Source organism: Salarias fasciatus, chromosome 5 (assembly GCF_902148845.1).
Source record: "Salarias fasciatus chromosome 5, fSalaFa1.1, whole genome shotgun sequence".
NCBI classification, from domain to species: Eukaryota; Metazoa; Chordata; class Actinopteri; order Blenniiformes; family Blenniidae; genus Salarias; species Salarias fasciatus.
This window is the reverse complement of record NC_043749.1, coordinates 34,360,177-34,387,826: the sequence shown is the minus strand read 5'-3', so window position 1 is coordinate 34,387,826 and position 27,650 is coordinate 34,360,177. Positions and strand designations below refer to the sequence as shown.

The following is a 27,650-nucleotide window of genomic DNA, read 5'->3' as shown; positions in this document are numbered from 1 at the left end:
CACGCCGCGCGGTGACGTCACGGGCCGTGACGCGTCAGCTAGCGGTTAGCCTCGGAGCTAGCCGCGTTAGCATCACTGAGCGATGAGGCTCCGGGGAAGCACGAGGCGGAACCCCGCCGCGGCGGCACCGGGGCAGACATGAGCCCGCCACCCCGGGACTCTTGAAGACAGCCCGGACGACAGGACGACGGTGAGTCGGCCTCCGGTCTGCCACCATGCTAGGAAGCTAAGCAGCTAGCGTCAGGGCTGCAGTCTGCAGCATCAGCGCCGGGTGAGGCTAACGGGACCGGGAGGCAGGGCAGCCTCACCGGGCACGGGTCTGCAGATGACACGGACATCAGAATGAAGCTCAAGCAAGAGAGAACAGCGGGGATCACCGGGGTTCTGCACACGGAAGCATCCTCATCAGAGTGTTAGCTGTCAATAACAGCACATGTTCACCAGTCCTGTCAGCGCCTCACACACTCCGCTCACCTCCGCTCGTTCAGACCAGCCTGACCACAGATCACCTTCATTCATGCAAACCTGACCATCTGCTCTGCTAAATAGCACCCTCATTCATACCCACCTGACCAGATATCACTTTAATTTATACAAACGTCACCATCTGCGCTGCCTAGTATCACCTTCATTAATACAAACTTTACCATCTGCACCGTCAAATCAAATTTTATTCACCTGAACCTTCTTATCTGCTCAGGCAGATGTATTCGATAAACCAGTCAGTCTTTAAACTCAGACAGTATGAGTGCGATGGGAGCGATGAGGCTTTCAGGCATTCATTAGGTCTTGGTGACAGTGATAACAGTGCTCTTTCTCTTGGCCCAGAGTTACACCTGCTGTCACCAGGGTTTGTTTTCTCCATTTGTTCACAATAGTCATGACTTTTGCTACCAGCTACCAGCTTTTGCTACCATGACTGCATTTTTGAGAAATGTCAGTTGCACTAAAGTCTTGCAGAGCATTGGATATTTCATCTAAGTCTGAATATTTGTTAATTTTTCTGAGCTGATGATCATCAGAATGAACTTTTTGCAGCTGTCTCAGATTTACGAGGAAACATCTCTTTATAAGAGTGAGCTTATTTCCACTGTGTGGAAGCCAAAGAACATGAATGAAGTCATTTTTTTGATCAAAGCTCATGTGATCAGGCCTAAATATTTGTAGAAATTCAACATGTTTTGTACATCAAAGTGTATTATTGACATTTTCATCAGTCTGTTTTCATGGCAGCCCAGTCAGAGAGGAGTCTCTGTGGACTTCTGAGCTGGAAGCATGTCGGGAGGTGTTGAATCATCCGGGAGAAATGGCACATGGGGTTGGATGTGTTTATGAGGACAGTAATATAGTCCAGTACAGTGAGTTGGAGCGGTGTGGGTTTGGTACACTGTGGAAAACCTCGGCGCAGTCGGACTGCAGTGAGTAATGGACAGGAAGGAAACTGAACGCAGCTAAACTCACACTGTTAATCACATTCACATGCACTCTAACACCAAGCAGTGTGTGTTGTAGAGACAGCAGGGTTTTCCCCAGAAAACTTGCTAAGTCTGGTGGTTGGACTGCTAGAGAAGCCCACCGTGTTTATGTGAAAAAAAAAAAAAAAAAAAAAAGTTAAAAGTTGACAGAAATTTTGAAATTATGACTATTTTGTGTTATTGTATGCATTTATTAACATTTGTTAAATGCATAGTCTTACAAAAAGGCGCAATTTTAAAGGTGCAATACAACATTTAGATTTCCGGGTGGATCACCTAAATAACTGGTGGGTCTGTTTGTCAATCATTCTGACGAGCTGCTTTCGTAAGGCGGTTCTCCGTGCTTGCGCCCAATCAGCTTCTCCCTTTTGCGCATTCAGAGTGTTTATGTAGCCGTGAGCTTCTGAGCTAGTACTTACCGATGGCGAGTCTGACATAATGAAACTGTAACTGTTTCGGAAAACAAGCTTAATGTATGAGCGTGGCGGATCGCAGAAACTGTAAACAGAGCCGTGCACGTCTGGAGAAGAGGAGGTCGCGCTCGCACGCTTCCGCGAGAAGCAGGAGAGCCGGGCGGATGGTCTGGAGCATGGTGTTGTTCAAACAGTGAGTAACAGACGTTTGGCTTCGTCTTTTCGAGAAAATCCTGTATTAGACCTTTAAAGTAAAGTTTTAACAAACACAAAAAATACATTTAAAATAAATATCATTTGTTTTCAATTAAGTTAAATCCTAGTGAATCTTAAAACAAGCCATTGCTGTTCACATTTAAAGGTGAAATAAATGAACAAAAATAAAGTGCAAATATGATCAAGGTGTAAAAGCAGGGCACTCAGGCTGAAGGGGTCTCTGCTGGACTGTGTGACCTCGTCTAAAAGTCATTAATATTCTTATGTTCTTTAAAGGTGCATTAAGGAGTTTGCATGTTTTATGAGAAACAGCGCCCCCTGCAGGCCTTGGGCATGATGCAGCTTAGTGAAACACTCGTGCCTGTGGCTTGCGTGCACAGAAGACAGGAAGTACGGAGCCCCGCTGGTGTCAGCCTTCTATATTGAGCGCACGGGTTATTAAAGCGTTCCCTCGCAATAATAAAGCAAGCGAACACTATAATAATCTTTATGAGAGTTCGTGATCTGAGATGATGCATGCTGTTCACGCAGACTGCCCAACGAAACAATGGAAATGATCGATGCTATTTTCTTTTATTTTCATATTGGGCTAACATACAAAGAAATACTTGCTTCACTTGCATCCAATGGATTCATTATAAGTCTTAGCCATCTCAAAAGGATTCTGAAAGCTAATGCGCTTTGCCGTCGTACTTTTGCTGACCTTGAGACAACTATAGACTTCATCATCACTCATGGTCACCTCCACGGATACCGCTGGATGCACGCGAAGTGCTTGCAGCATGGTATTCGAGCCAGAAAAGAAGATGTTCGGATTATCATCCAGCTACTTGACCCAGAGAATGTAGCACTGCGCCGACGCCGTCGACTCCAGCGCAGACAATATTTTTCCAAAGGACCCAATTTCATCTGGCATGTAGATTCCTACGATAAGCTGAAACCATGTGGAATCTGCATAAATGGATGTATCGATGGTTTTTCCCGCAGGATCATTTGGCTGAACACGAGCAGTTACTATTTGAATGCAGTGGAGAAGTTCGGTGGATGCCGACGAGAATAGTACGTGCTGATTTTGGAACTGAGAATGTGACTGTGCGGGATATCCAATTGTTCTTCAGACGTGATGGAGAAGATGACAGGGCAGGAGAGCGAAGTTACATCTCTGGCGCCAGTACTGCAAATCAACGCATTGAATGCTGGTGGGGCATGCTGCGCAGACAAGGTGCTCAAACCTGGATGGAGTTCTTCGGACAGCTGAAAGTTGAGGGCCTTTTTGATGGAGATTTCCTGGACACGGCATTAGTGCAGCTGTTCTTCAAAAACATAATCCAGGTTTGTTTACACTAAATGTTGCGGGGTTATGACTTCAATGCAAAGCACTAGGCCTACTGTTGTACATGTACTCCTTTCGTTATTTATTAATATTATTATACTGATATAATCAGGCGCACAGGAAGGTGTTTTAAGTAGAGGAGCCTGGCAACTGAATGAATGAAGGAGTGACGCTGTTGCATTTTTTCCCTGCTGTATGGCGCTCAGGCTACTGGCCGGAAGCCATATGATCATATGATACACTCAAATAAACATTAAGAAGTTTTAACAAATTCATATTTTATTAAATTTTCTTCTCCAAAGGAGTTCAGTAGCAATTCACCATATGACAGGAACAGGCGAGAACAAAAAACCGTTCACGGCAGTAAATCACTATTTCAAGCGCTGTCCTTGGTGCTGAAGATGTGAAAAAAAACAAAACAGCGTCAATAGAGGGTTTTCTCGACGCGTCATCAGGCGCGTCATCGACCCGGAAGTCGCCATCTTGGAGGTACTCCGTATCACAACAAAGCACGAGTCCTAAGGAAGATCCAGAGCGTTATCAAGAAAAATGGTAAATTATCACCGTGTCATTGGTTGTGCCAATAGGTCAGACCGAGAAAAACATTTGGAATTATAAAGACGTCGCCCTGCGACAGACTGGCGACCTGTCCAGGGCAAACCCCGCCTTCGCCCACAGCAGCTGGGATCGGCTCCAGACACCCGCGACCCGATAAGCGGTAGAAAATGAATGAATGAATGAATGAATGAATGAATAGACTTCCAAAAGTTATAAAAAAAAAAAACCTGGGTGAGGAATGCCAAAAACTATCAGAGGAACGGAGGCGCCTGTGGTCAGCAAAGCTTAACCAAGATCTACGAGGGAAAAATCTGGACAACATCCAAATTTGTTCGGCACATTTCTTGTCAGGTAAGTGAAACAGAGCAACAGTTTGAGCTCATTAATGACTTCATGTGTTACTTTGATCATTCCCAAATGTTTAGCTTCTACAGAAACTTGAATTTTTCTGTCCGTAGCCTGAAGAGATGTATTACTCCTGAAAAAACAGTTTGTGCTAGATTTTTAAAGTATTTTATGTAAAAAAACAAAACAAAAAACATATTTCAGCTATCACACTATTTGTAGCCATCAGCTTCGTAATATTTGCGTTTTAATCAATTTTTTAGAACCCCAACCCCGACGAAAGTGCTGGTCCCCAGTGAGGGTCCAGGAGGTGTGAGCCAACTCCGACGGATCTTTACCACCAATAAACCGTAGCTTCTCGAAATATCGGGCTTTCTCTTGTAACCCAAGGCCTTCCCGATATTCCTGTGCTTCTTCAGTCCGTTTTGACGAGCTTTCGACACGACTGAACACACTCAAATTGTTCCATAACACACAATCGCGACTACTGTCAGTGTGATTGTTTACACTGAGTATCTCCAATATGGCGGCGCAGCGAGGGCACCGCCCAAGTCGTGACGTCGGTGAAAACCCTCTATAGCTACTATACGTAGTTTTGGGTCTATACTCCAAAACTCACTACCTCTGACATGACAGGTTGTAAGGATAGATTAAAAAAACATCAACAGATGAACACAAGTCCCGCAAACCAACAGCAAGCTACAAACAGATATGAGCAGACAGCGGCAGCACTGCTGTCTTCTGGGGAGACGGGCTGCGCTGAGCCGCGAGCTGACGGGACTTCAGTTTCAGCTGCCGCAATGTTGTAGTTTTTACCTTTGCCATCCTCGGGAACATTCGATTTTGATTTTTTGAAAGTATTGCCCGTGAAAAAAAATCAGATATTCTCTTCTGCTTGCTGTCTGCCATTGTTGTTCGATTAAGAAGCTGCTTCAGGGTGAGGGCGGAGTCTCCTCAACAAACAATTCAAATTTAATTTCTTTTAAAATATATACTTTTCTCCGGCAGCGCCCCCCTTCCCGCGCTTGTGGATATAATTATTATTATTTTTACAATATAATTAACAATTAACTTTTTATTAAAAGATACTTTTGATGTTTTTCTGGTATATTTCTATTTATTTTGCAGGAGGAACTGGATGAGATTGTGGCTGTATGGAATGCACACCGGATCCGACCAACGAGAAACCCGATGCAACCTAGCGGGATCCCAAATGCAATGTTCATGGCACCCCAGCTATGGGGTACACATGACTTCACGGTCTCGCCAAACACCACAGATCTACAGATAGCCAAGGACTCGTGCCTTTTCCTCGCTGCAGTGCCCTGTGAGGAGGACGTTTTTGAGCTATGCATCACACTAATGGATGAGCTGAATTTGAGTTTCCCCAATGATCGACACCAGGCTTTGGACCTTTATGTTGCACTAAGGGATGCTATCCACTCCCAGTTGTGAACACAGCACAACTATGCAGAGGGGGCCTGGCTTCAGCACCAAGGACAGCGCCATTGTCAGTACTGGTCAGGGGTCATCCAGAGCTCATCACAGTCGCCAGCAGTTTATTTTATCTTTCTAAGTTAGTTGTAACAGATGGTCCTTATCTTACTCATCAATCACACTGCTCATCATTACAGTGGTTAACTTGGCATTACTGCTTACTATTTTCCCAAGCATACTGTAAAGTTCGTTTTTTGGAATGACGTTTGTTTCCATTTACCTGGGGAGACAGAGAATTCTCCATGGCCGCCCCCACCTGCCCCAACCTCTCCAGGACTGCTCCGACCTCCCCACCTTCAAGAAAGAACTCAAAACCCACCTGTTCAAAATTGCCTTTAATGTTTAAAGGTGCATCGAGGAGTTTGCACGTTTTATGCGAAACAGCGCCCCCTGCAGGCCTTGGGCGTAATGCAGCTTAGTGAAAAACTCATGCCTGTGGCTCGCGTGCACGGAAGAGGGGGACTCCGTCTTCGCTCGTTTAGAAGCGCTCAAGTAAGATGTAAGTTTCTTCTCCCTGGTGGAGTCTGTGTGGAGCTGTGGCAGTGCTAGAAGCCAGTCTGTTCTTACTTTCTGGAAGATCCTGCTCAGTTGTTGCTCACTAAGCATCTGGCGGAGTAATGGCGGACAAAGCGAAACCTAACGAGCCGGAGCGCGCATTACGTCATTCCTTTAAAATTCTTCCCAAAAAAACTCTGGTGCCGGACCGGCACTGTGACTTTCAAGTGACAGTTTAGCGCTGTTAGAGGTTCTGGTAATGAATATGTCAGGGCACATTGTACACAGCATTAAAAATGTGTAACATATTTATGGTGGAAAATAAGTATTTTTAAGGTTGTAAAACTCCTTAATGCACCTTTAAAGTTTTTTTTCTTTACTGCTGTTGATTTTATGCTGCTGTTTTTATTTATTTTGCTGTATTGTGAAGCGTCTTTGAGTGTTTTGAAAAGCGCTATACAAATGTATTATTATTTTTTTATTATTTCAACTCTGAAAAACTATGCTGGAAAATCGCTTGTTATATAAACTGAATAAAATGAAGTTCAAGGAGGAACCTCAATTTTTGATGCTGAGGACTCGAACCGTCCCATTTTGGAAGCTGCACTGTCAACGGCTGAAGTGGAGGAATCCCGTTTGGGGTTAGGACTTGTCCTGGAATTATCTACAGTTCATGTCCGGTGTGTCGGCCAGAACACCACTTGCGGCCACTTCAGGGGTGAGGAGTAATGAGGACGCAGGTTCCAGGGGAAAAAAGGGTTTTATTCACAGTTCAGCAGGCATCATACAGACTGTATTTGTGGGTGTGGGGTGTGGTTTTCTAAACAAAGAGGAAAGAAATAAACGATTAACACAAAACTGACAAGAAGGTGATTATTGTACACAATAAACCTCAAGTTACAACATCCACAGCACCACAGGGAATGCAATGATGCAAATAAACCGACCCGCCAGGTATTAAACCCAAACCAACATAAAACATGCAGCAGCAGACATCATGAGCCGACGGTGGTAAATGAGTGATAAGTGAACTTACTTGTCAGTGACGCACACAAACTTTCCGATCGACCCCTCTGCCCATGTGATGCTGCTCCGAAGTGTCAGCACTGAACCACAGGTGTGGAGGGGGGCGTGGCGGCGTGACATATTCGATAACTTTAACCCCGTGTCGCAACTAAATACATTTATTCTAGAAGGCACACTATATACACACTTTGTGGCCTTTCTTACAGTGGCTATGGAAGTAATCCATAGGAGAGAGTCGCCAGAGTTTTATTTCTAGCTTCCATTCTGTCAAATGTGGTTTGCATGCCAAGGGTGTATGTTTGGCTTATTTTCTGCAGATGTGCTTGTGTCTTGGAAACAGATTTTTTTTTAAGTGAAGCTTATTGGTATTAAAGAAAAAGTTTGTGTGCATTAAAAATGGAATGTGACAATTTCCTTGTTCCTGCATGTTTTACTGTCTATATTTACAAATAAGTAGGCTATGATTGACTTTTAGCCAATAATAAGATCAACACAGAGTTGGAAATACTTTTAATAAAGGTGAAAAAAACTGCATATAAACAAGTTTTCAAATAAAGAATTGCACATTATGCCTTGAAGTTTTCTTTTTTTTCCCTGTAAATACACTTAACTATAAAATCCAATCGTAAAGTGCTGTTTTGCTTCTTGGAGAACACTGTGCATAACCTTCACTTTTTCACAAACACCTGCTGAAACAAAATAACAAATTCAATCACTCTTCCAAACTATGCAATATTAAAACTGTGCATAACATCTGTTACACCTTTTAGGATAACCAGAACAACTGGTGACAGCTGTTTTAAATAAATCCAAACCTTTCAACAAAACAAAAAGCTGTTTAAATGGGTTCAAATAGATTCAAGTAGCCCCATAATTAAATGAAATTTCCTTATCAATAAGAGCCAAAAATTCAAAACAGTGCAGGTTTAGTGTACACAGCAATTTCAGGTAAGCAAACTAAACAACTTGCTGATCATGTAAACAACAAAATAATGCAACAAGGCAACATTCATCTTCTAACATCACAAACAGCCATTTGTTTAAACAGTATCTCTGTTTTTTGTAATACATATGTTAGAACCTTGTAACAAAACATTTTAGGAGTACTCCTTCAACACATATTGGCACCGGGTTAGCAATGGTTTGTAAAAAGTCATTTTTCAAAAGACATTTGTGAAACAAACCAGCCTTTCAGAGAACAGAGGCACTTTTCAAGCCATATCCATGACCCAGGCTGAGCTGTGTCACCGCGGAGTCACCGCGGAGGTCTGGGTAATTTTGATAACTGTCATGTAGCAAGAGATTGCATCCACATGTGTGAGCCTGGGGGTGACATTGGAAGTCACTTGTTTCTGTGAAGGTCACCGTGATCTCCTTCCCAAGTAAAAGATCAGCACCTGTGCAGAAACGGAGGAAGAGCTTCAGATCGCTGTCAGCCATCTCCCCAATATATCTCTTGAGGTGCCTGGCCACTCGGTTCTGTGTGGAACTCATGTCTTGTGGAAACTTTAGGATTTCTTTCACACGCTTAGAATTTGGAACTCGCTCCAACATGAGCTCTGCTAGTTGCTGTGGTGTCAAAGTTTCAGCAAGAGGGCTCAGGATAGGCCTCCACCATTCAATGACAAACATGGGAGTTTGTATGAGTGCTTTGTGACCCAACTGTGACAAAAGTGCTGAAACATTTTCTGCTGTGGGAATCTGGTGACACTCGTGCATCGAGGGTGTCGATGAGTGATTCTTGGTCGACAGATTGAAAGTTGTCCAATGCCTGCTCAAGGTTCCTTGTCTTGTTTTGATACGTAGTGCATGAATGAGTCTCTGATGCTGCTGTAGGTGGTACCATACAGCGCTTCCTCCATGAATGGAAGGGGAGAGTTGTACAGGGAAATATCCCACTGCAAGCCACCCTTTTACAAGAATTCTTGCAATAGATTGCCATTCATGAATTTGGTACTCGTGTTGTAAGAAGGGGACCCTGACATCTGCCCCCAATGTGCACCTGCTGTAGAATTCACTCCAGAATTCACATAAGCAATCACGGAAAACACCAGAGCCGTGTCCCGGTTCCAACGTTCCATTCTGAAGTTTCATGCGGACATCCAAATCGAGCGCCATAATAGCTGGGTCACTGAATATTCTCATGAGGTCAGTGAGAGCATATCCTCTTCGCACTTCAACCACTCTCTTGCATTTTTCAATGTCTTCCAGTATAGTGTCATCTAGATCCTGAGATTCATCACTAATTCCTGCTCCAACTATGGCCTCATCATCATAAGAGTCGTCCATCAGGGGATTTGTCTCTTTGAGTGGACGACCATGTCTGTCTGTGTTGGCTGTCAGGATCTCCTCCCAGTGGCCCATCTCCATTGCCTGTTCTTTGGGTTGTGACATTTCATCAGATTGTATTAGCAGTAGTTGCTGGTTCATCATGTCTTGTGGATCCTCTGAGTCAAACATGGTCATGTCAATTGTAACCAACTGCTGGTTATCAGACTGGGGAAGTACAGCTGGCCCAGCCTCTATCTCAGGTGCTTCTTCGTCTGCACCTGAATCTTCCACGTAAACAACAGGTGTCTCCGTCTCTTCTTCTACAACATGGCCATTGTCCATGTTCTCCTTCTGTTTTGTGAAGAGATACAACTTGAGGACTTTCACCTTACATGCTGCATATAACTCCTCAACTGTACAACTGTTGTCGACAATTCGGTGAGAGATGTCCCCAATGTGACACTGAAGATCTCCGAGCTCCAAATAAGGTGACTTTCCATCTGGGAAAAACCAGCCCTCTGCCATTTTTTGCATTTCCTTTACGGTGGTCTTTATATCCAGGGTTTCATGCCTTACCCCTCCTCCTTTTGGCTCTCGAACTTGCTTGAACTGTCTGTCTTTCTCGCTGTAGTTCATCCAGCCAATTGTAACCCGCTTTCTCTTCTTCTTTGCACTTTGGTTTCCAAAAAAATTCTTTGAAATTTCCACTCTCTGCATTTCCTTGGGGCTTGGATTTTTATTGGAGAGTTTTGATCTTAATCTTTCCAACAAGTGACTCTTCCTTTCTGCATTCTTTTTATCTGCATTTCTGTCAGTAGATTGTTGCTTAACACAGAAAGCTATCACAGCCAATCGATCACCGTACTGGGGGATGTACTTGGCTAGATTGCCATCTGACATCAATGGAATCACATGGGCATCAATCTGTGGAAGGTAAACATTGTAAAGAAAAGTTACCATACTAATTTCAGTGATATAATTGATTCAACTTGTATTGCAATAACGCACAAACAAAAACAGAAACCATAAGTAAAAGTAGGTTTCTAAATTAAGTTTGAGTCACAATAACTTTTTGAGGACCTCGAAATGAGAGAAGACAATGAGCACTTTACAGTTGCTGTCATTTTAAGTCTATAACATTTTTTAAGACTTCAACAGTTAGCATATAAATCTCTGTAGGCATAATCATATCTTTTTAAAATCAAATGCATTTTGAAAATTTATCAGCAATTTGTGGCAATTGTCAAGATATCTTTTGGATTTGTGACAACAAAGAAGGCTAAATTTAGAGCTATATTTTTTAATTGAAAATTTTCCTGTAACTTTTGACTTAATTCCAGAAAAAAAAAAAGATTAAACAACAGTACAAAAAATATAAATTGGCATAAGGGAATTATAGGTCATCAACATGTTACCTTATCTTTGTGAATCCTACAGATGTTTTCTTCAGCAACATTCCGTTCCCAGAGGAACTCCATTAATGATGAGCGGCCCTCCATTTCCCTGAGAAGAGTAACATTAATGTGTTCACAGTCTGTATGGCAACACATTTCATCCCATATTAACCCTCAGTATCCCAAGTCGTTTCTGGCCATTTTTTTTTTTTTTTCTTCTGTCACATTTTTGCTCACTGTGGTCTAATTTTTTTTCTGCAGAGTGAAGTCCAGGACCTGCATATATTTAGGACAGCCATGGCTATAGGCTGATGCAACTCAATTATGTCTTCATGCAGCATAAAAAAATTAAAAGCTATAGATTATTGGAAAAAACAAAGAACACCATTTAATTTGTCTGATTTCATCATTTTAAAAATGGAATAAAATCAGGAATTAGTATGCACAGCACATTTACAGGTCCTAATCAAAGTTTTCCCTGTGCAAGGTCTTCAGACCTGCATCAAGATGGCCCCCAGCCCTACGCAAAACTTTGGGAAAATAGTCAGTTTTGTTAGCGCTCTGTTTGTGTTGGTTTGTGCCGTTAAAACTTTTGCTTGTGCTGTTACTGTTCTGTAAACATTTTAATGCTCTCGTGCGAGTGCAAAAGGTCTGTCTGTTCTAGTGACGTCACTAGCAGCCGAGAGCTCCCCTGAGTCCGCCCCCCTTCGGCTCCCCCTGCAGGCCCTCGGTCGTGAAACGGCCAAGCCAATCAGCGTTTTTTTTTTTTTTTTTTTTATTAAGAGACCAAACAGTACAGACAAACATAAAACATTTAGACAGACACACACCAATCGGCGTTGCCGCTTTTTGTTTTCAATTTTTTGGGGGAAATCCTGTGGCTGAACCGGAAGTGACGCCATCGCTGCGCGTAGCAGAGATTACCGAGATAAACTTAAACCATCGTCTGAAAGCTGCAATAAGTAAAGTTATAGCCAAAACACCAAGTATTACAAGAGCAAGAGTCTGCGCCTGGTTTCTAACAGGAAAAGACGTTGTCGCGTGTCTTTGTGTGTAGAGAAGCTAGAGCTAAAGAGCTAAAGCTAACCCTTAGAGAAGCTAACGCATTTTGATGACGTTTTGTTTTGAAGCGCTGATTGGCTGAAGTAAGCTATCAAGTCAAAGTCCACAGGGAGAGGCGGGATTTTCATTGAAACAGAGCGTTTTCTCTTCCGGGTTTCAGAATTGGCCCCAGAAAATCTTTAATTTCACACAAAATGGCTTTTCCTTAGCGCCAAAAATAAACTATTACCATGTTAATGTCTATTGTAGGGTTTGGACTAGCTAAAAAGCATGATAAAGCCCGTAATCCACACGTATTAAACACTGCATGCATGCAGCCAACACACACCGGCAAAAAAAATAAAAATAAAACACGATAAAGTAGCGCACAAGCACAAACACACACACAGACACACACATAAAGAAAGACGCATGCATACCGCAGTTAAGCGTCGCTAAAATACTCACCCGAAGCCCCCTGCAGTCTCTGTGGTTGCTGACTGTTGTGGTGTTCCGAGCTGCGACCCGGAAACAGTGCCGCTCGTCTCAGCTCGGTTGCGTCAACAGCATAGCGTTCGCTCGCTTTATTATAGCGAAGGAACGCTTTATTTATCCCGTTCGCTCGCTTTAACATAGCGAGGGAACGCTTTAATAACCCGTGCGCTTGCTTTATTATAGCGAAGGAACGCTTTATTTATCCCGTTGTCTCGCTTTAACATAGCGAGGGAACGCTTTAATAACCCGTGCGCTCGCTTTATTATAGCGAAGGAACGCTTTATTTATCCTGTTCGCTCGCTTTAATATAGCGAGGGAACGCTTTAGTAACCTGTGCGCTCGCTTTATTATAGCGAGGGAACGCTTTATTTATCCCGTTCGCACACTATAGAGGGCGTTCCCTCGCCTTCCCTCACCTTAATAAAGTTTTCTGCACCCTGACACCAGCGGGGCTCCGTAGGGAACTCCTTCCTCGCTCTTTTAGTAGTGTTTGAGTAAAATGTAAGTTTCTTTTACCTGTTGAAGTCTGTGTGGAGCTGTGGCAGTGCTAGAAGCCAGTCTTTTCTTACTTTCTGGAAGCTCCTGCTCAGTTGTTGCTCACTAAGCATCTGGCGGAGTAATGGTGGACAAAACGAAACCTAACTAAATCAGGCCAGCCGGAGCGTGCATTACATCATTCCTCTCAAATTCTCCCCCCAAAAATTCTGGTGCCGGACCGGCACTGCAACTTTCAAGTGACAATTTAGCGCTGTTAGCGTTACTTGTAAGTCAGGGCACATTGTACACATTAAAAAATGTGTAACATATTTATGGTGGAAAATAAGTATTTTTAAAGTTGAAAAACTCCTTAATGCACCTTTAAGTATTTGTTGTTTCTATGGAGTTCACAGCAGTGCAGAAGTCCAGCAGTACCTCCTTCAGTCCAGCAGAGGGCGCAGTGTTACTGTTAGATGTATAGTGCAGTGTGAAGCATGTAGAAGAAGAATGCATGAATGGAATCCCCCAGACTGATGAAGCATCTTGTTCGCTCTGCTTCATTAAACAGAAGCAGTTCCACCGTCTGGACAGTGAATCATTCTGAGGATAGAACACGAACCATTCTGGATTAAATCTGCAAGTTCGATGTTTACCATCGCGACTCGCAGAAGGCTGCTCTGACCACTCGCACCGGCTCTGCCTCATCAACGAACCGCGGCTCTCTGATGAAAATACACCTGACCTCTGACCCCCGATGTGTTCACATATCGACCATAAGGTGTCGCCATTGAAACCGTATCACAAGATGCCATTAAAAGCTCCAGAGACCGTCTTTGGTGTTGCTGTTTTGGTGCATAAAAAAACATGTTTATAATAAATAAACCAGCGACGCTTAGCCTGGCCGTGGGGGGGGGGGGGGGGGGGCAAGAAAAGCCTGGCGGCTCCCCAGGCCTATAAAGCACTGAGGGAAACCCTGAAACAGTGATGCATGCTGGGAATGTGCTGCTTGCGGCTGCTTGTGGTGCACACCTGTGAAACAGTGAAGCAGCTCGTCCAGCAGGCGTGATCAGCCGGAGTGTTTCAGGCCTCCCGTCCTCTGTTTCCCTGTCAGCCTCTCACTTCCCACGCTCATTATCGGAGCTGTCACACGTCCACGGCTCAGCGTATGCTCCCTCCCGCCACGTGTTAGCGCTTCCTCAGAGCATCCGATGAGATTCATCCCAAAGCTGTAGCGGTCTGGACTCTGTTCAGGCCAGTCACGCTGGATCATCCGGGTCTTTCTGGACCTGCCTCAGCACTGGTAGCCGACATCTTGGAGACAGAAGTGGTGTCTGCAAACTGTTGATTCAAAGCATGAAACAGTCCCAATGTCTTGTTCTGCTGAAGCTTGCAGAGTTCTTTTCACTGGGACTGAGGGGCTGAGTCCAGTTCCTCAAAATCAAACCCACACCATAACCCCCCCGCCCCCCCAAAAGTTTACAGGTGGCACGATCAGTCAGACATGAACCTTTCTCCTGCCAGACTCGTCTGTCGGGTTGCGTGATTTGTCAGTCAAGGCCTTTGACTTGGTTGCTGCACTACAGATCAGATCGGTATCGAGAGCCATGAAGTGTGATGGGGACATCCTAACATCCTGTCAGTGTGCAACTGGAATTCACTGAGCTCCTTAATGCAACACATTCTGTCACAAAAGTTTGCAGAAACAGTCTGCATGGCCAGGTGCTTGGTTTTCTCCAGCTGAGACCGTGGAAGTGATTGGATCACCTGAAGCCAGAGAGCTGGAGAGCAGAGCGAACACTTGGCAGTGGGGTGCGTGTCTGCGGGCGCCCCTCCATGAACGTGTTAATATTTGATGTGCGGACGTCACAAGGAGCAGCTGGTGATTGAGCGGAGCTTCCTCTTAGCGCGACCAGGTGGTGTCGGGCTCGAACCGGACACCCCGCCCGACCCGCCAGACCAGCCTCTCTCCGCTGGGATGCTGGAACGTCCTCGGCTGGGATTTGCTGAAGCAAGTGTGGATTACACCTCAGAGGAAGTCCAAAAATAAAAACCACCCTCCATTATTCAGAACACCAAGAAGTTAAGCTCCGTTCAAGTCAGATCAATCAATAAAACACAGTTATAGATAGTTACATCAGTCAGAGGGGGAAGATGCTCTATAATCTGGATGTTAGGGGAGGAAGATGCTCTATAATCCGGAGCTGTAAACCTTCCTAGCTGGAGCCTCTCCAGCCCTTCAGAAGCGTGGGCCTGTGATGGAGACGTCTTGTGTGTTTGTGGAGGAGGGGTCAGAGGTCAGGGAATGGCCGGGCCGTCAGACAGTCGGCCTGTGAAGACAGCGACCCTGCTCAATTGTTAATGCTGCGCTGTAACGTGAGAGACACTTGGCCCCTGCAGTTAAACCGACACCCCTGCGGAGCCGCTGCACTCCAATCAGAGACTCCGTTCGACCTTCCACACATGCTCCCGGGGCGACTCGTCAGAAATCAGCCTGACTGTGCATCTCGGCGTCCTGATGCTCATCTCCTCACCGTCCATCCCCTCAGCCACGCCCTGCGGCGTCCACCCTCAGAGCGAGGGCCCGGTCTCTCCACCTTCCCCGGCCCTCCCTGTTATTGACATCTTGAGGACCCGTGCAGGTGTAACTGAGCACCTGGTGCGTTCAGGCCACGCCCCCCGGCCCTCTGGGGCGCCCTGCCAGGCAACGCTCCTTCCTCTCCCGGCCTCGAGAAGCTCCTCTGACTCAGTGTTTGCTCCACCTTTCAGTCCCGGCCATGGCAGCGGGAGTCGGCGTGCGGAGCGACCTGCCTCCGGCCAGCGGCTCGGCCCACGGCGCTCACATCGCAGGAGGCATGCAGACAGGTAGGAGCCAGCCTCAGCATCAGCCTCAGCATCAGCCTCAGCATCAGCCTCAGCATCAGCCTCAGCTTCAGCTTCAGCTTCAGCTTCAGCTTCAGCTTCAGCCAAATGATGAAATCTGCTGACGTCAGTCTCATTTTTCAGCAGTGAATAGTAGATTTCAGTATAAAAACAGCGGAATGCAGCTGAACCTCCTGAGACTTTGTGATTTGGTTGTGCCTGAATGTGTGTGGAGTCTGTCCATGTTTGTCCAGGAGGTGCACCTCATCTCATCTTAACTCGTCTTCATCTCATTAACTGAGAAAGAGATTTGACTGTCAGTCATCATAGTATTGATTTAAAGAATAACTTTCTGATCACTAACAGCAAAGAGGAGTAAAGCTGTGTGAACCCATGTAACAAGCAGTTTCTGTGTGACAGCTCAGCTGTCTGAAATGAATCTCAGTCGTCCTGAATGTAACGAGCAGGTTTCACTGCAGCCGTCTTTAACTGTGTCCACTGTTCCTCGAGAAATGAGCCTCTGCCATGTCTCCGTCTCGTTCTCTCTGAGCGCTCATGTTTTTGGGGTGTGATCAGCTCTTCAGTTGAGACTGAATGTCAGACTGAAACATTTCAAAGTGTGTGTTAGAGCCTAGAATCCTGTGCCGGAGTGTGTTGCTGGGTGTGTGTTCGGCTTCAGATGAAGCACAAAGCGATCATCAAAAACAGCAGGAGGAGCTTCTGGCTGCAGCAGATGAATGAAGGACGACCTTTCACCGTGGAGACGGTTGCCATGGGGACAGGTGCTGCCGCTGAAGAGACGGGCCGTGAATGGGCGCCGGCCCTTTGTCGGTGCGGTGAGATGTGAGATGCAGGCGCAGCAGCGAGGACGTGGCGCCGCCACCGCCCTGCTGGAGGCGCTGTGGCCTCCAGCAGACGCAGCTCCGCCCTGGAGGTCCTCTCCTCCTCCTCCTCCTCCTCCTCCTCCTCCTCTCACCGGGTGATGGAGCCCCCGCTGCTCGCCGGGATCCGGAGATGTAACCACAGCCGGAGCCGCTCCGGGTCACGAAGAGCCTCACCGCTGTGCTTTGTGTTGTTTTTGTCTTCCAGCTATTGCGAGGGTCCCCACAGCAAAGTACACCAAGATGGGGGAGACGCTGAGGCATGTGATCCCCGGGCACATGCAGTGCTCCATGGCCTGCGGGGGCCGAGCCTGCAAATACGAGAACCCCTCTCGCTGGAGCGACGAGGAGCAAGCCATCAAGGGACTCTACTCGTCCTGGTGCGGTGGACTCAGCCTCATCCAGAAATACAGTGTCACTACGAAATCATCCTTATTTAGTCACTTTTTAAACATTTGACATATGTGTGCCGTTTATTAAAGGACATTAATGAAAGACTAGCTGGTGGCTCCATGTTTATCGTTAGCTTGTGGCTATGTGTTATATGTTGTGGCGATCCAAAGCCTTGAATTTCTTGGTCAACTGTAAAATCTTTGTTTCCACAGTGAACACAGCCTCGGGTTTTGCCCTCCCTGGAGGATTTTGTTGCGTGCACAGCTCCCTCTAACTGGCCCTCTCTTCTTTTCCAGGATTACTGACAACTTGCTAGCAATGGCGAGGCCTTCCACTGAAATCATGGACAAATACAACATCATCCAGCAGTTTGAGAGGTAGGGCTTCCGTCAGCAGACCGCTGTGGAGTCTGGGTGTGTGTGGACTCACGGCTGTCGGGTGTGTTTTGTGTTCAGCTGCGGTTTGAAGACGGTCATTAACCTGCAGCGGCCCGGAGAACATGCTAGCTGTGGATACCCTCTGGAACCCGAGAGCGGCTTCACTTATCGACCTGAGACCTTCATGGAGGCAGGCAGTGAGTGGGGTTTTATTGGACTCTGAGGGAACGGTGAACACACCAAACCGAGGCCGGTCCGTCCTCTTCAGTGTTTGGATCGTCGGAACCAGGACGGCCTCCCCAGACTCTTTGCTGCAGAGCTGTTCCTTCACTCCGGGACTGTCGCCTCTGGCTGCAGTGACCTTGGTGTTTCCTCTTTCTGAGGCTGCTGGAGGCGTTTCTTAGCAACAGCAGCGTTACAATCCACTGAATCTCCTGGTTTTAGGGAGTGTTTTCACTATGTGACTGAAGGTTCTGTGGACAATGTGCTGGATCTGAGCTCAGAGGATCTAAAGGTTCTTTCAGAGGAGCAGGTTGGATTCTTACCTCAGCTTGGTTCACGACCCTGAGCAGCAGTCATGGCTATGAAACCACAAAGAGAGAAGCATCTAGCATTTCCCCCGACACCGTCACTGCTGTTGTCTTTTGCTTCCCGGATGTGGTGCAGTCCCTTGTAACCAGGTGCTAGCTGAGGGACGGTACTGCACCCTGTTTTCAGGAGTTACTTCCTCCTCCTAACGAGCTCTCTGGAGACGACTGGAGCAGCATTAATACAGGCTGGTTTTTCCTGCTGCGTAAGTAATGACAGTGATTTTACCGCAGCACTGTTCTGGTCCAGAGTTCATTCCAGAGGTAGTAAGCTCCATTTGGGCAGGTGTGAAAGCTCACCTGGACTCCGGGTCTGTGGTCCACTTCAAATGAGCTGAGATCTGCAGGCACTCATTGAGATCTGCTGAGGAGACTGTACATCAGGGTTGCTTGTGGTTGTTACCCACAACAATGACGTCGGTAATCTGTTTGGGGAGAAGTTGGTGACTCCGGGATTTAATCGGTTGACAGATCAGTCACAAAAAAACAGTGAGGGGAGGGATGTCTGCCCTCCGTCTGGACCAATCCAGAGACTTCTTCACTTGTCTTCACTCAGATGAGACAGAATCAATACATAAGTACCTTCTTCAAGAAGTCTTCCTTTGTTTCAGTCTACTACTACAACTTTGGCTGGAAGGACTACGGCGTGGCCTCTCTGACCACCATCCTGGACATGGTCAAAGTCATGTCCTTTGCAGTCCAGGAGGGGAAGATGGCCGTTCACTGCCACGCCGGGCTGGGTCGGACAGGTCAGTGTGAGCGTTCTGCGAATTGTCCGCCGGTGGGTCGTGGTGGTAAAGCGGCGTGTGCGTTGTGTCGGTCAGGTGTGCTGCTGGCGTGTTACCTGGTCTTTACCAGCAGGATGACGGCCGACCAGGCCATCCTGTTCGTCCGCGCCAAACGGCCCAACTCCATCCAGACCCGGGGCCAGCTGCTGTGCGTCCGAGAGTTCGCCCAGTTCCTGGTCCCTCTGCGGAGCGTCTTCTCCTGCGCCGAGCCCCGGGCCGGCGCCGTCACCCTGTCGCAGTACCTGACGCGGCAGCGCCACCTGCTGCACGGCTACGAGGCGCGCCTGATGAAGAACGTGCCCAAGATCGTCCGGCTGGCGTGCCGGCTGCTGGCGGACGTGGCGGCCGACCGGCAGGTGGTGGTGGAGGAGGAGTGGGCGGAGCTCCCCGACCTGACGGCCGAGGTGGAGAAGACGGTGTCCCAGCAGGCACTGCAGCAGCTGGGGAAGGAGATGAGAGGGAAGGGGATCCCCGTCCCGCCGTGTCCCGCCCCCTCGCTCTGCCCGGACGCCCTGCAGCCCAGACCGCCTCACGACCAGGCCCTGGCCAGCGACAGCGACCTGGACCCCCTGTGGAGGCTGCAGAACGCCGCCAGCCCCGGGGCGTCCTCGCTGCTCCACAGCAGGAGGCTGAGCTACAGCGACTCGGTCCTCCACAGGCTGGAGCAGCAGGGCCAGCCCCCCCTCAGCAGCCTGCTCCAGCACTCCCTGTCCCACAGCAGCCTTCCTCCAGCGTGCCCTCCACCGCCTCAGGATGCCGGGTCAAAGGTCACGCACAGGAGTGTGTCCCCGTGTAGCTCCACAGTGCCTGTGCTGCCCCCCCGGAGCAGGCTGCCCCTCGGCCACGAGGACCGGCCCCGGGCCCCCTTCATCAGCCTGCAGTCTGAACTGGCCCCCGAGGCCCGCCGGCTCATGGTGGCCAAAGCTCTGGCTCTGGACCTAATGGACCAGGATCTGAGCACCAAGGTGTCAGCGTGGCAGGTAGGACCCCCCCTCCACCCCCACCCCTCACCCACCTCTACATCTGTGAGAAAGTCAGATATTGAGACGATCCAGATCAGAGTCTGTGACCCACCGTCCCCGACTCGAACCCTGATTCATTTCTTCATGCTAGACCTTCCTCTGCACCACTGCTGTCACATCTCTCATGATCATCCTGTCAGGTTTTTTGAAAGAAATGCTTCAAATAACTGTTGGTCTTGTAAACTGCTATCTTGTTCAGCTGGAGCACAGAAAGCCTTCAGCTCTGGTCTCAAACAGAATCTGGCTCTACGTAGCGTTTGACGCTGCTGGTTTCCTCTCACTGAAAGCCCCCGGGGGTGGGCGGGGGGGGGGGGGTCTCTGCTGTGCTGTGCAGACGGAGCTGAACTCCAGGGAGGGGGCCTGGGAGCGTCTGTGTGTGGAGAGGGACCCCCGGGTCCTGTCGGGCCTCATGTGGTCGTGGCTGGAGCAGCTCAAAGAGCCCATCATCAGCAGCGAGGACGTGAGGAGCCTGAGCCAGCGGAGCGCCGACCCCCACAGCGCCCTGCACGCCCTGCACAAGGTCCCTCAGACCTCTGCTTTTCAGCTCGGTTCCGTCACAAGTCTGAAGCAAAACCTCACATTTCAGCTTGTAGCTTGAGTCACTGCCTTAGTGGTTGATTTCTGCCAAGTTAACATTCTAAAAATAGTTCTTCTGTCAGGAATTATTTCGGTATAAACGTTGAGTTCAAAGCATGACTCCTTTCAAGCAGTTCTTATTTATTTCATGTTTGTTTTGCTTAATTTAATATTGAATTTAAACAAGCTGCACAGCTGCTTCTTCGTCTGCTACATGGAGGTTTTTCTGTGGTCACACAGCAACATCTGGTGGTCTGACATGGTAGTTTTTCACTTTTTTTTAACCTTTATTTTACCAGATGAGTCTCATCAAGAGCCAATCAACAGAAGGAATGTTACCTCTACTGGTTTTTTCCTGTCAGTGTAGGAAAAACAGGACTTGTTAGTGAAAGAGCAGCAGCCTGTCTCTGTACTGGAGCTTCAACGTGAGGCCTGAACGTTTAACGCTCATCAACTGAATGTTGTGCAGTACTGGTGGAATCTGCCTGGCCTGCAGGGCTTTAATGACGAGAAGAGAATCGACTTCCTGGCTACAGTTAGAAAACAGCATCGTTTTGGTTTTTAAGGCACAGGTTCTGAAGCAAACGGTGGTAGTTGTGGGGGTGTAGGGCAGCCTGCAGGAGCTCCACAGACTGAGAAATGGCGGCGCCGCTGCAGTAAATGACAGTATCGTCAGCATATAGATGGAGCTGTTCATGAGGAATGTTCAGACTCAGGTTCTTAACATCAGTAGTAAATGGAAGTGGTCCCAGGACAGAACCTTGGAGAACACCTGATGTCATGTTTTGGTTGAAGGAGTGTTTGAACCCTTCCCCATGCGGTGAGATTTCAGGTGTTCAGGTGTCAGGTGTCTCTGTGAGTGTGTTAATGTAACGCCGTCCTGCTGCTCTCAGGACCACCGCCTCACTCTGCTGTGCGTCCTGGACTGTGGCGCCCAGCTGCTGCCGCTGCCCCCGGACGTGGAGAGCAGCTTCCTGCAGCAGACCGTGCGAGCGTTCACCAAGGTGAGAGTGATCCCGGCGCACGCCGGACAGTTTCCGCCAGCTCTGAGCGTCTCTCTCTCTCTCTCTCTCTCTCTGCAGACGGAGCCCGCCGCCCAGCCGTCCCTGTTCCAGACCCTGACCCAGATCCTGACCCCCGTGCTCCACTCCAGACGGGACGAGCCTCCCGAGCCGCCTCTGGGCATTAACTCCGCTGAGTGTCGTCTGTGAAGCTCTGAACGTTCCTGTAAACCTGTGTTGTTATAAACACATGAAGTGCTGTTGTTACCTGCTACTGTTCCTGTGGACGACACGCTGCATCACGTCCTCACTAAACCACGTCACAGAGTTTGACTTTTATTCAATGCACAACTTTTCTCTCGGTTTTCTTCAGATGTGAGGAGTGTAGCGACAGTAGCTGCTCCTGAGCAGCTGCAACTGGACAATCCCTACCGTTACTTCAGAACGTGGAACCATCGAGCAGTTTCGGCGCGTTAGCACAGAAGCTAACGTTAGTTTGGGACGTGCACTGGACGCTTCAGTCTTCTTCCTGTTTCCTGTTGGGTATGCATGTCCGAAATGAACAACTTTCAAAGCAGATGCTGGCTTTGAGGCCAGAGGCTTTTAGCTTTGTCGATCAGGAAGTGAGAGGAAGCTGTGATCAGACTCTGAAGTGGCGTGCACGTCGCTGCAGCCGGGCTAGCTCACTGAAACTGTCCTCCTGTACTGCCATTGTAAATGTCGACGTGCCATCTCCTCCCCTGAGGCTGTGTGTGTCTGTAACGTGTGCTCTGCTCTCACACTGACTGCTGTCCACTATTTATTCTGTCCTCCGTGCAGTGCGTCCCGCAGAGCCACCGGTGCAGTGCACTGTGGGAAACAATTACTATTTTTTCACTCTTACAATCGAAGACTTCTTACAGAATTAAACTCTACTGACTGCAGCCGCCGTGGACTCTGTTTGTAGCACAAACACTCACATTCATCAGTCATTTGTAGCTTTTTCATGTTTCTTTAAAACGACTTGTAGAACAAGTGTCACACATGAAAAACTAACTTGGTTCAGTTTCACACTTTCCAACAGATTTTTATTACTTCCACATAAAACACTCAAATGCATGTTTGAATGCACTATAAAGATGATGAAGCTGATTAAAACAGTCCGGGACATCATGGGGAACCAGGATGAAGCTGCTCTCATTTTACCATCATCGTTTCTATTTTTAATCATCTGGTGAGTTCCAGTGTCCAAAGCTTTCCTCTGGGAAGAAAATGAATTCAACATAATACAGGTCCTTCTCAAAAAATTAGCATATTGTTATAAAGTTAACATTTCTGTAATGTACTGATAAACATTAGACTTTCATATCTGTTAGATTCATTACTCACAACTGAAGTATTTCAACCCTTTTATTGTTTTAATATTGATGATTTTGGCCAACAAGTAAAGAAAAACCAACAATCCCTATCTCAAAAAATTAGCATGTTATGAAAGGGTCCTCTAAACGAGCTATTAACCTGATCATCTGAATCAACCAGTTCACTCTGAACACCTGCAACAGATTCCTGAGGCCTTTAAAAACTCCCAGCCTGGTTCATTACTCAAAACCGCAATCCTGGGTCAGACTGCCGACCTGACTGCTGTCCAGAAGGACATCATGGACGTCCTCAAGCAAGAGGGGAAGAACGGAAAGACATTTCTGAGCCAACAGGCTGTTCCCAGAGTGCTGCATCAAGGCCCCTCAGTGGGAAGTCTGTGGGAAGGAAAAAGTGTGGCAGAAAACGCTGCACAACTAGAAGAGGTGACCGGACCCTGAGGAGGACTGGAGAAGAGCCGATTCCAGACCTTGGTGGACCTGTGGACTGAGTCTGGAGTAGAACCATCCAGAGCCACTGTGCACAGGCGTGTGCAGGAAATGGGCTACAGGCGCCGCTTTCCCCAGGTCGAGCCACTTTTGAACCAGAAACAGCGGCAGAAGCGCCTGACCTGGGCTACAGGGAAGCAGACTGGACTGTTCGGTGGTCCAAAATACTTTTTTTTGGATGAAAGCAAATTTTGCATGTCACTCGGAAATCAAGGTGCCAGAGCCTGGAGGAAGACTGGGGAGAAGGAAAAGCCAAAATGCCTGAAGTCCACAGTCCAGTACCCAGTCAGTGCTGGTCTGGGAGCCGGGGGGGGGGGGGGTCCACTGTGTTTTATCAAGGGCAGGGTCAATGCAGCTAGCTATCAGGAGATTCTGGAGCACTTCATGCTTGCATCTGCTGAAAAGCTTTATGGAGATGAAGATTTAATTTTTCAGCACGACCTGGCCCCTGCTCACAGCGCCAGAACCACTGGGAAATGCTTTACTGACATGGTACTGCTGTGCTCAATTGGTCTGCCAAATCTCCTGACCTGAACCCCACAGAGAATCTGTGGGATATTGTGAAGAGGAAGTTGAGAGTCACCAGACCCCCCACTGTGATGAGCCGAAGGTCGCCATCGAAGCATCCTGTGCCTCCAGAACCCTCAGCAGAGCCACAGGCTGACTGCCTCCACGCCACGCCGCACTGAAGCATCATTTCTGCAAAACGATTCCTGAAAAAGTATTGAGTGCATAAGTGAACATAATTATTTGAAGGTTGACTTTTTTGCATTAAAAACACTTTTCTTTTATTGGCTGGATGGAATATGCTAATTTTTTGAGATAGGGATTTTTGCTTTTTCTTTACTTTTTGGCCAAAATCATCAATATTAAAACAATAAAAGTCTTGAACTGCTTCAGTTGTGTGTAATGACTAACATATATGAAAGTCTAATGTTTATCAGTACATTACAGAAAATAATGCACTTTGTCACAACATGCTAATTTTTTGAGAAGGACCTGTAAAGTAACATAGCAAAAACATACATCCAGACTCCACAACACGACAAACAGCAGTTAACTTCATCTGCATGTTTTTAGACCGGCTAAAATTCTAGGCACTCTCGGGCAGAACATGGAGACTCCACTCTGAGTAGTATGACCGGGACTCGAACCCAGTGTCCTGGCTCTGAGCTGTAACCGTATCACACGGCAGCTGACGGGAGGACATCAGGGCTGTAGAAGTTCTCTTCCACCGCTAGATGGCGACAGATTCTCTTCACCCTCCGAAACCACGAAGAAGAACTCCAATACACACTCCGAACCCACGAAGAAGAGAGAGCGACGGAGCGAGGCAACATGGCGGACAGGTGGGTGGGCTCCTCACCGAGCGGATTTTACCCTGCACGAGGGCTTCTTCACGCGGATACGTCCAGACTTTTCCCCGGACAGAGAGCGGCTGTGGCCGCGGAGCGGGAGAGCCCGCCGCGGGGCTTTTATCCGCCTCGAGCGTCTCCTGCACGGCCAGGAAACGTGCTTCGAGCTAGCTGCTAGCAGGAGAGGAGAGGAGAGGAGAGGGAAGGAGTGGTTCAGGGCGGCGTGGAGGAGAGGAGGAGGAGGAGGAGGAGGAGGAGGAGGAGGAGAGGAGGAGGAGGAGATCATCCAGCAGGAGACCAGAGGACAGGAGGAGACCCCCTCTGCTCCCACCAGAGGTTTGGCTGGGGAACAATGTGTGGATGGTCAGTCACGTTGTCAGTGTGGACCAGCAGGGGAGAGGAGGGGCTGTCAGGGGTCTCAGAAGGGAGGAGGGGGAGAAGAGGAGGGGGTCTCAGTGGGGTGGAGGGGGTCTCAGGTGGGAGGGATCTGGGTGGAGATCCAGCTCAGTGTGACTCGGTTCTAATGGAGCTGGATCTGCTGGACCAGTCCTCTGATGTGTTGTGCGGGCATTTGACCCTGAAGTGGTTTGACAGTGAGATGCCCCCCCCCCCCTCTCCCCCCACCCGTCTGATTGATCTGTGCTGTTCTCCAGCAGTGATCAGGTTCCGTCGTTCGTCTCCCGGCTCTGCAGCATCTTCGCAGCAGCTTTCAGATCCTCGGTCAGTCCGTCGTTACATGGTTGTTGTTGCGCCTACCTCAGTTGTTCAGTAGTTTGACACCTGCGTCCTGCTCTCATGGAACTATAGAGAAAAGCTTCAAAAATTGTAGACATTTTACAAAGACGCAAATGTTTTCTTAACCTGAAATCTTGTGACTGCTGTGATAGGTCCAGCAAAGATGTAGGTTAACTGATAAAGTGGATGGAGTGACAGAAACAGCTTTTATTACCAAGAATGAAAATGTGACTCCAGGCAGGGGCTCAACATGTCTCAGCTGACCCTCAGGGTTCAGATCCAGCTCATATGTCTGACTGCGGGGCTCCAAACGTGGCCCACTGCGGTGTCTGGTCTGGTTCAGTCTGGTCCGGTCCGGTCTGGTCTGGTCTGGCTCGGCTCGAAGGACCATACAGAGTGTGAAAATAACAGATGAACTCTCATCTCTCCTCATCACGGCGTGGCTCTTCTCAGTTCATGTAGTGTGTGAAATTAGTGGTTTTTCATGGATCGGGTATCAGTGCTTCCAGAAGAGACACCAGTCTGTCCTCCTGTCTGTCCACAGGTTGCTGAAGACCCCTGCAAGCAGAAGACCCCCCTCCACCGCACGCCCCGCCCCCGGTGTGCAGGGTGGGATGAGGTAGTAGGTTGTATAGTTTTAGGGTCACACCCGCACTGGGAGATAACTATTCAACCTACTGTCTTTCCCAACCTGCCACAAACACCGTCCAGACGGGGGCCCGAGGGGGGCCTGGCCGGTCCACACAGGGGCCCAGGGGGGGCCTGGCCGGTCCACACAGGGCGCCGGGGGGGCGCCTGGCCGGTCCACACAGGGCGCCGGGGGGGCGCCTGGCCGGTCCTGTTGGGGCTGACTGGATTCAGTACCGATGGAGGTTCCTGATGAGGGTCTGATCCCGGACCCTTCCTGACAGCTCCCCGGGCTTGTTGCCCCCCCCAGAGTGAGGTAGTAGATTGTATAGTTGGAGGGTGGAGATTTGACCCTGTTTGGAGATAACTATACAATCTATTGCCTTCCCTGAGGGGGGCGGGACTTCCTGTTCACTGAAGCTCCTGGACGTTGTACCAGACCTGTGATCCGGTTCTCACTGGACCGGTTCTACGCTGTTTCAGGACTTCCTGTTAAACTTTCTTCTTCATTTTATCAACCAGACTGAAAAGTCATTAAAATGCAACAACTGTCGTCAATACCAGCTGATTATTGGAAATAAAGTCTTTTCCTACAGTTCAGTCTCCTCTGAGTGTCAATAACCAGAAGCTTCTGGTTCACTGGTCCTAAAGGGGAGCTGGTTCTGGGGGGGTCAGCTGGTTCTGGGGGGAATAATACTGGTTCTAAAGGATTGGGTGGAGCTGGTTCTCTGTTCGTGCTCTCAGGACTTCAGGACCCTTTTGCCGAGTCCTGCTGACCTTCAGATGCTCCGGGTTCTCCGGGTTCTCCGGGTTCTCCGGGTCTCTCCCCGCCCCTCCTGGCTCCACAGCAGGTCTGTGGAGAGTCTGAAGATCCGGCTGCGCTCGTGCACTCTGTGGCCACTAGATGGCAGCAACACGTTAAAACGAGGCGGAGCGAGAGGAGCCCAGAGGAGCGGATCTGGATCCGGTTCTTTTACTTCACAATTTAAATATTGATTTACATATTGATCATACATTATGAACCCCCAACAACAGTTGAAAAGATAGGAAACTTAAACCTTTCTACAATTTATTTCTACATTAAAACTTTCATATATGTTTAGCAGGACATTTAATTTTCCAAGTCTTTATTCTAATTTGGATCTTCATCGAACAAGTCATGAATATTAAACATGAAATATTAAAGCTTGGGTTTCTGTTTATTCTTTAAACAAAAAGTCGCATTTAGCGAGCGCGCGCGTGAACTTGAGCGCAGTGCACCTGTCGGTTGTGTGTGTGCGCTCGCGCGCCCGCGTTTGCGCACATCATCATTTGTCGTGAAGCGGAATGTACCTGCAGGCTGTGTGTGAGTGTGTGTGTGTGTGTGTGTGTGTGTGAGAGAGAGAGAGAGAGAGAGAGAGAGAGAGAGAGAGAGACAGAGAGAGAGAGAGAGATGTACCAACAGGTTGTGAATGTGCGCTCAGAGGCAGATCTTCTGCTGAACACGCCCTGATAGAAAAGGTAGAAACACACACACACACACACTCACACACACTCTCACACTCTCACAGACACACACACTCTCACAGA

The 27,650-nt window shown here is 48.1% G+C and overlaps 1 protein-coding gene across 1 annotated transcript; it reads left to right on the top strand.

Annotated features, from left to right (window-relative positions):
• The first annotated feature begins 41 nt into the window (after positions 1 to 41).
• ptpdc1a (protein tyrosine phosphatase domain containing 1a) lies at positions 42 to 22,434 on the top strand. The gene is made up of 10 exons (XM_030092040.1): positions 42 to 190; positions 15,803 to 15,898; positions 16,985 to 17,156; positions 17,466 to 17,546; positions 17,625 to 17,743; positions 18,745 to 18,882; positions 18,958 to 19,901; positions 20,278 to 20,463; positions 21,413 to 21,523; positions 21,602 to 22,434. The coding sequence occupies exons 2-10, from the start codon at positions 15,811 to 15,813 to the stop codon at positions 21,728 to 21,730; spliced, it is 1,968 nt and encodes a 655-aa protein (XP_029947900.1). The 5' UTR covers positions 42 to 190; positions 15,803 to 15,810; the 3' UTR covers positions 21,731 to 22,434.
• Positions 22,435 to 27,650: the final 5,216 nt, after the last annotated feature.

Bases quoted from the DNA above. Each gene is read 5' to 3' on its own strand.
- ptpdc1a (XM_030092040.1), top strand. From the start codon at position 15,811: ATGGCAGCGGGAGTCGGCGTGCGGAGCGACCTGCCTCCGGCCAGCGGC. The intron at 17,744-18,744 runs GTGAGTGGGGTT...CCTTTGTTTCAG, and splicing joins GACCTTCATGGAGGCAGGCA to TCTACTACTACAACTTTGGC. The intron at 19,902-20,277 runs GTAGGACCCCCC...TGTGCTGTGCAG, and splicing joins CCAAGGTGTCAGCGTGGCAG to ACGGAGCTGAACTCCAGGGA.